This window comes from Tursiops truncatus, chromosome 15 (genome assembly GCF_011762595.2).
Source record: "Tursiops truncatus isolate mTurTru1 chromosome 15, mTurTru1.mat.Y, whole genome shotgun sequence".
Taxonomy (NCBI): Eukaryota; Metazoa; Chordata; class Mammalia; order Artiodactyla; family Delphinidae; genus Tursiops; species Tursiops truncatus.
The window spans coordinates 65,174,702-65,183,323 of NC_047048.1; the positions used below are offsets into that span (position 1 = coordinate 65,174,702).

General features: G+C 51.8%; 1 protein-coding gene across 1 annotated transcript in view; it reads right to left on the reverse strand.

Moving 5' to 3' along the window:
• TGM2 (transglutaminase 2) overlaps positions 1–8,359 on the reverse strand; it is a 33,362-nt gene extending 25,003 nt beyond the window's left edge. The window contains exons 1-2 of the mRNA XM_073792990.1: positions 8,205–8,359; positions 4,564–4,743 (exon numbers count right to left, since the gene is read on the reverse strand). Of these exons, the coding sequence (XP_073649091.1) occupies positions 4,564–4,743; positions 8,205–8,214 (190 nt within the window). The 5' untranslated portion in view covers positions 8,215–8,359. The remainder of the gene's footprint in view (positions 1–4,563; positions 4,744–8,204) is intronic.
• Between the last annotated feature and the right edge of the window lie 263 nt (positions 8,360–8,622).

The following is an 8,622-nucleotide window of genomic DNA, read 5'->3' on the forward strand; positions in this document are numbered from 1 at the left end:
TTAGGGGAGAAGTGGGGCAGCACTGGGGCCCGAGAGCCAGCCTAGGTCTGGTTCCACCACTTAGACCCTGAGTGCTGTGTGACCTGGGCTAAGTCACCAGGCCTCTCTGATCTGCGATTTTCTCATCAAAGAAGAAAACAGGCTTAGACTACACGCCTGGAAAGGTTCGACTCCAGGTCTGAAACTGGCTCTGTGGCCTTGGACAAGCTATTTAGCTTCTCTGTGCCTCAGTTTCCTTACCTGTAAAATGGGGTCAATTGCAATACCTCCTCATAAGGTCATTGTGAGGCTCAAAGAAGGTGATGCTTGTTAAGCACATTGCAAGGTGCCTGGCACATAGTAAGTGCTCAATACATGATAGTTATTATTAATTATTGTCACTACCACCTTCTAACGCTGTTTAGAAGAATCAGTGAGAGTTTAAAGTAGTGACTAGCACATAGTAATTATGCAGTAAATATGAACTACCCCCAGCGTCATCCAAAGAGACCATATTACAAATCAGAATTCTCAGGCCAAATAACAGATTTTGAGACTGGAGTGGAATGCGGTAATTGTCTAGCTCAATTGAATCACTTCACAGATACAGAAACTGAGACCGAAAGGGGTAAAGTTGGGGTGACTATACATCCCAGTTTTCCCAGGATAGTTTCATTTTATGCCTGTGGTCCCAGCATAATTCTTTTTTTTTTTTAAACATCTTTATTGGAGTATAATTGCTTTACAATGGTGTGTTAGTTTCTGCTTTATAACAAAGTGAATCAGTTATACATATACATATGTTCCTATGTCTCTTCCCTCTTGCATCTCCCTCCCTCCCACCCTCCCTATCCTACCCCTCCAGGAGGTCACAAAGCACCAAGCTGATCTCCCTGTGCTATGCGGCTGCTTCCCACTAGCTATCTACCTTACCTTTGGTAGTGTATATATGTCCATGACTCTCTCTCGCTTTGTCACAGCTTACCCTTCCCTCTCCCCATATCCTCAAGTCCATTCTCTAGTAGGTCTGTGTCTTTATTCCTGTCTTACCCCTAGGTTCTTCATGACATATTTTTTTCTTAAATTCCATATATATGTGTTAGCATACGGTATTTGTCCTTCCCTTTCTGACTTACTTCACTCTGTATGACAGACTCTAGGTCTATTCACCTCATTACAAATAGCTCAATTTCATTTCTTTTTATGGCTGAGTAATATTCCATTGTATATATGTGCCACATCTTCTTTATCCATTCATCCGATGATGGACACTTAGGTTGTTTCCATCTCCGGGCTATTGTAAATAGAGCTGCAATGAACATTTTGGTACATGACTCTTTTTGAATTATGGTTTTCTCAGGGTATATGCCCAGTAGTGGGATTACTGGGTCATATGGTAGTTCTATTTGTAGTTTTTTAAGGAACCTCCATACTGTTCTCCATAATGGCTGTATCAATTTACATTCCCACCAACAGTGCAAGAGGGTTCCCTTTTCTCCACACCCTCTCCAGAATTTATTGTTTGTAGATATTTTGATGATGGCCATTCTGACCAGTGTGAGGTGATACCTCACTGTAGTTTTGATTTGCATTTCTCTAATGATTAGTGATGTTGAGCATTCTTTCATGTGTTTGTTGACAATCTGTATATCTTCTTTGGAGAAATGTCTATTTAGGTCTCCTGCCCATTTTTGGATTGGGTTGTTTGTTTTTTTGTTATTGAGCTGCATGAGCTGCTTGTAAATTTTGGAGATAAATCCTTTGTCAGTTGCTTCGTTTGCAAATATTTTCTCCCATTCTGAGGGTTGTCTTTTGGTCTTGTTTATGGTTTCCTTTGCTGTGCAAAAGCCTGGAAGCTTCATTAGGTCCCATTTGTTTATCCAGCATAATTCTTAATGGCACCCTTTTCATTCTCAGAAAAGACTCTGTTTGGATGATCAATGATCTGGTCTCCATGGTAACGGCCTGGGCCAGGTACCATAGCCACCATCACTATTGATACATCACCCTCAGGGACAGGCCAGGAAACACATTTCCCTTTCTCTCTGTCCCGCGGAAACCGTGTACATACACGCACTTACACACCCTTTTCTTCTGAGGGGTCCTGGTGGATGGGATGCGGACGGGCTGCCCCCGGCCCCACTGCTGCTCACATAAACTGGCTTAGAAAACTCCTTGGCTGCGGTTCCACGCGGTACTCTTTGTGGGGCTAGAGGCGCCGCAGAGACCCCCCTGGGTAAATGGCCCTGGAGACCTGAGGGGTCCTGGCCACTACCCCGACCACGGCAGTGAGGGCCTGGGTGGGGTGGATGAGGGGAACCTTCCAGAGTCAAGCCTCCTATTAGCTGCAGAAGGCTTCTTTTCACTGCTTCAGGATGACCTCACTCTCACCCGACCCACCTTCCCAACCCTGGCCCGCCTTGGGGGGAAGCAGAGCTTTATTCCTTAAAAAGGGTGGTGCTTGTCTGCTGTGGTCTGTACCCCACAGCAGAGCCTGTCTGGCCTCGAATTGTCAGGGTGAAATGCATGGCATCTGGGCATGGGTGGGGTCAGGTCACACACCCCATTTGCTGAATGACCTTCGCCAGCTCTCTCCCCTCTCTGGGCCTCAGTTTCCCTGAAGAGGTAGGACAGGCTGATCATAAGCTAGAATGTTCCAACACTAGGGCAGGGTGCCCAGGCCAGGCCCAGGGTCGGGGGCTGACCAAAGCCAGGCCTCAAGGCAGAAAGCTCCGCTTCCTGGTATTGTTTCTCAGCTTCCCCAGCCCACAGGAGGGTCTCGGTAGCTCAGACAGGGAGGCCGAGTGCACCCAGAGATACAGTGCCTTCTGTGGCAGCCCCGGGGGCTGTGGACGTTACCAGGGCAGGTTGGCTATGATTTGAGATAAGTTGGCAGAGACTGGAGAACAGAGATTAGTTGCTGGGGTAAGAAGGTCAGCTGCCTGCCTCCCCCGTGGCCCCAACCCTGAACTTGGGGCCTCGTGACCTAGTGTCAGGCTACCTAGACAAATGGAGAAGAAGGAGAAAGAAATTCGGACACCTTGAAAGTGAAAGAAGGAAAAAGAGATGGGAAATACCCAAGTTGGCAGTTCATCGACCATCCATTTCACAGAGGAATAAACTGAGGCCGGCAGGCACTTGTGGTGAACAAGTAAATGTCCCTGCTCTCAGATCACATCAATGAAAAGCCTCAACTCTGGGGTCAGGGTTTCAATCCTGCTGCGTCCCTAACTTACTGTGTGACCTGGGCAAGTAACTTGACCTTTCTGAGCCTCAGAGTTCTCATCTGTAAAATGGGTGTTAGTTATGCTTCCAGAACAGAAGGATTCAGGATGAGTATGCATACACCATAGATGTGATTTTCATCAAGCCAAGCCTGACACTTCTCAGGGCACCACACCCAGCCCTTAACTGCCATGGATTCAGCCTTCCACTTTACAGAGGGGGAAACTGAGGCTGGAAAGATCAGAGACTTGCAGGAGGCCCCTCAGATTTATTGGAAGAACCCCAAGGATGCTGGGTATGTGTGTGGGGGGGTGCCCTGGCTAGTAGGTGTGTTCCTGCCAGAAGGGAAGGGGGAGGAAGGAAAGGGATGAAGGGGATATCCGTGGCCGGTCTGCAGGCACTGTGATAAGCTTTATCAAACGGCCTCCCAGGTAGTACGGGCCTCAGCCTGCTTGCTCTCTGGCCTCAGAGACCTCAGAAAGAGCTAGAGTTCACCTTTCCCACACTTGGGCCAGAGTCCCAGCCAGGCGGCCCCTCTCTGACCTCAAGGGAGTGGTTCCCATCAGAAGCCAAACCCAGGGATTCGGCATTTAAGGCCACTTTCCTGGGAATAGCAAAGAAGACTGGACACTGGGCATCTGGGGATGGGGTGGTTGGGGCCTCAATGTCCCTTCATCCATCACTGGAGTCCCTGGAGCAAGACCAGCAAACAGCTGCTAACATCTGCAGAGCACTCCCTCATGTCAGGCCCTTCTCACCTAACTACCTTCCACCAGGAGTGCTTTACCTCAGAGAGGCTAAGCAACTTGCCCAGGGTCACACAGCGGGTAGGCAGTCTGGTCCACACCAGAACCCAGGTCTGTCTGTCCAGCTTCTGAGCCTGAGGCAGCCTCCCAAGGCTTAGAGAAAGAACCAGGGGAACATAAAACTGCCCATTCAGAGGGCTGGAGCAGCTGGGGTTCTCTCCACCAACCAGACCCTCTTTGGGCCTGATCCCAGAGGCTTCATCAGGTTGCGTGGGTTTGCGGGGGGTGGCTGTTGATAAGAATTGGGAAGTTGTTCTCATGTGGGAAAAGGCAGGCAGGACCTTGATGGACCCGTGTGGTGGCAAACCTCCCCCTCAACCCTGGTGACAACAGGTTGTCAGGAACCCAGGCGTCCAGAAGCACAGACTTATCTACAAGACTGAGGGCCTGCGGAGACATCTCTGCACTCTCTGGCCTCAGTTCCCTCATCTGTAAAATGGGTTATGACTGCTGGGAATTTCTCAGGGGGCAAAGAGGAACGGCGTCACCTGTCCCATGGTCTGTCAGGGGACAACGAAACCACAGAACAGGGAGGTGCGGGCGTGGGACTCACCAGTCACGGCACAGAAGGTGAGGCTGTCCACGCCGGCCTCGTAGTTTCGGCCCTCGAAGTGCAGCGTCAGCCAGAAGGGCTGGCCCCGTCGCACCACCAGCTTCTCCCTGCACAGGTCAGCCGTGTGGTGGTCACGGCCATTGGCCTCCAGCTCCAGGTCACATCTCTCCAGAACAAGATCTGTGGAGACAGATCTTGAGCCGTGGTTCCATCCCTCAGCCAGCTGTGAGCCCTGAGCTCCCTGGACGTGAGGGGTTCAGGGCGCCCCCTGGGAGCCAGCCTTCCCAATCCCCACCCGCCCTGTCCCCCAGGGGCTAACTGGGCCTGAATCTCCCCGACTCTTTTTTTTTTTTTGGCCATGCTGCGCGGCTTGCAGGATCTTAGTTCCCAGACCAGGGATTGAACCTGGGCCCACTGCAGTGGAAGCCCAGAGTCCTAACCACTGGACCGATGGGGAATTCCCTCCCCAGCTCTTAATCACAGGTTGCGTGCACTGCGGCAAGTGGGGAAGCTTTGCACCTCCCAGCCGTGGACCCTCAGGCAACTCAGCTTTTCTGGGCCTCACTTTTCCCCATGTGTCCACAGGTGGGGACAGCAGGACCCACCTAACAGGGCTGTGGTGAGCCATTTAGCCCGGTGCTCGGCTCATAATAAATGCCTACTGAACACGAGCTAGTCTATTGTGATTGGAGGGCTCTTTTGGTAAAAAGGGGGGTGGTGTTCGGTATCGATTAATTACACAGGCTTTGCCTTTTAGGTTCAATTTCCGATTTCCAGAAAATACAGAGGACTGAGGAAGATGTAAACACAGAACCAGGAAGCAATCCACAAAATTCATACTCTGGGAAACTATAGGTAAAGTATTCGGTTTCTTTAACCAATAAATTACAAAAAAAAAAAACCCAGAAAAGACAAGAAAAAAAAGTTGAAGGGATAACCTATAGACTAAGAGAAACCTAAAACACATTACAACCCACTGTGCTGTGTGACGCTTATTTGGATTTTGATTTTAAAAGCTATTTATTACATGCATGAGGCAATTAGAAATTTGAATACTGATGTATAATGGTGATATTAAGGAATTTTTAATTTGTTTATGTCTAAAAAGGAGTCCTTATTCTTTGGAGAGATATATTGAAATATTTACGGATGAAATGATGTGATGCCTGGGATTTGTTTCCAAATAATGGGTTGTGGGGTGTGAGGGCAGGAGGCAACAGTAGCCATAAGTTGGTGGTAGTTGGGACCAGGTGACAAGAACATAGGCATTTATTCTACTGTTCTCTCTACTTTTATGTATGTTCATTATTCTCCATAATATAAATTTTTTTCAATGACAGAGGTTTTGGAGTCTTCTGGACCTGAGTTTCAGTTCTGCTGTGCCGCTGTGTGATCCTGGGGAAGGTGTCTCTCCCTCTCTGTGCCTCCTTTACTGAAGCATCAAAGGGCTGCTGTGAGGTCTAGCAGAGGACACCCTTTCCCCGGGGCTGAGCCCAGGGCAAAAGTTTGATATGTGAAAGTTCTCTTTTCCCATATTTTCAGAGGGAGCTGAAGACCAGGGGAGGGACTGGGGTGATGGGAGAGTGAGGGTCAAATCTCATAAACCTTGGCAAGTTCAATCTGACCTAATCAAGGTCAAGATTAGGGGGACCGTAGGGTGAGAGGAGTGGGCAAGGGAGATGCTCAGAATTATGGGGCCCTTAAGAGTATGTGGTCCCACTGAGGCCCAGGGGCAGGGATTTGCCAAAGTCACCCAGCAACTGGGTCCTTCCACAGGGACATACATGCAGGTCTCCTCCCTTCCGCCATGGAATAGCCCCCAAATGAGGCGCGAATTGCCCAGTAACTGCCGAGGGCTTTGACATGGATTATCTCCACTTAAACCTCACAACTACCCACCTACACAGCTACTACCACTACCTTCACTTTGTAGACAGAGACATTACGCGGCCCCAGGTCTCACGGCAAGCACAAGCTGAAGCTTTGGGGTTTGAATCCAGGGCTGCAGGTTCGGGAGCCCGCGCTGGTAACAACCTCACTCACAGCTCAGGATTTGTTGTCCATCCCCCTGACCCCCTCCACCCCTCCCATCCCCCGCCAACGTCCCGTGTTGTTTCAAGCCTAGGAGGAGACCTGGAGGAAGTTGAGGCCCCTGCAATCACAGCAAGAGAGACCTCCGCTAGCCACAGGGAAGAACTTCCTGCTGGCCTGTTGGGGTGAAGAAACACTGTTTTGGGAAACTTCAACTCCAGAGAGCTTAAGCAAGAAAGAGGCCACTGTTGTCCCCCTAGGAGACCTTAGGGAGATGGTCAGTCCCTGGTCTGGGGCAGATGCAGCGCTTTCTCACTCTATTGTCTGAAGAAAGATTTCCAGAAATCATGCCCAGCTCTAGAGGTGCAGAAACACTGGGGTCCAGGATCTTAGGATTTCTGCACTGAGAAAGGACCCGAGGTCTTCCAGGCCACCGGGACCCCTGTAGGAAGTGGCCACTCTGGCAGTGGGTCAGGGGGCTCATCATAATTGGCATCTCCAGAGTCCCCCAGGTCTACTGAACCCCACTCTTGGGGACAGGGTGGGAAACTGCATGGGGCACAAGTGGCCGCCTAGGTGACGCGTCACACCCAGCCCTGAGCTGGCTTTCCATGGCATGTGTTGGGGAGCCGGGTCCCAGAGAGGGACAAAGGTGGCCCGAGATCACACAGCAGGTCGGGCACGTCGGTGGTTCCCCCTGCTTGTTCCTGCACCACGCGCCCCGGGTCCCTCTCCATGTTCGCTCTGCCCACCCTCCTTCCTGGGGGCGGCGGTGGTGCAGAGGCCACCTCCAAATGGACTTGACCCAAGAGTCAGCCAGGATGCTGAGTCCAGCAGCATTAGTACAGGCGCATCTCCCATCGTAGAAATCCCTCCTCTGAAATGGTAGCCCTGCCCGTGTGTGTGTGTGTGTGTGTGCAGGAAATGAATTGAGCTCCTTCTCCAGTCCTTTCACAGATGTACTGAGGACTGGCATTACTGTCCATGTTTTACAGGAGGGGAAACTGAGACTCAACCAGTGGCCAAGGACAAGGGTTGCAGAACTTGAGGGCAGGGAGGGACCTAGGAAAGCAAGTCTGCTCTCAGGCCTCTCCCCCATAGGATGCTGGGAGCTCCTCTCTGGCCCCCAAGGCCAAGGAGACAGCCAGGCTTGGGTTACACACCACCACGGACTAACCAAAACTAAGTACTTGAGCCCAGGCCAGCACCCTCTGTACAGCTTCACGCCTGGCATGCAGCAGGGAGCCAGCTCCCACTAACTGACGGAGGACAAGTGACAATGGTCTGCTAACACAGTACTTTACCGTTCATAACACGCCTTCGTGTTCCATTGCCTCATCTGATCCAGGAAGGCAGAGGTTAATGACTATGCCCTGGGGATGGGGAAGCTGAGGCCCCAAGCAGAGCCAGGACTGGGAGCCCGGCACCTCTCACCCAGCCCAGCCCACCTGTTGCGCTCCAAATCGGGGACTTAGGGATTGAGCCCAGCCCGGTCCTGACCCCCACTGCACCGGTGGGACCACAGAGATCAGGTAAGGATGGCTGGACCCGGGGCCCCTGAGCGGTCGCAGCGGCGCTGACCCTGATACTGCACTGACCCTGATACTCACCCTCGGCCATGGTCGGGTGGTGGCTGTGCTCTTCAGACCCGTGGCAGGACTCTCCAAGTGCAGACCACTAGCAACGGGCAATGCAGAGGCTGAGACCGACGGTGAACTTATAGCCCGCTTAGGGGCGGGCTAGGGGCGGGGCCTTGCGGGAAGGCGGGGACCTGGCGGGGAGGCGGTGTCCTGTCTGGGTCCACGCTCCTCTCCACCAGCCGGCTGGGGCGCACCCGGGGGGTCAGGAGACGAGGAAGGAAGTGAAGGTTGGGCAAGGGCGCCCCCTGGGGAAACAGAGCAGTGCTGGGACGGCAGCCACGGGGACACACAGACCAGGACACCCAGACACACCTGGATACAGAGTCAGATCTTGGGTAACAGAGACCCCTGGATACAGAAACACACACAGATACAGACACACAATTGC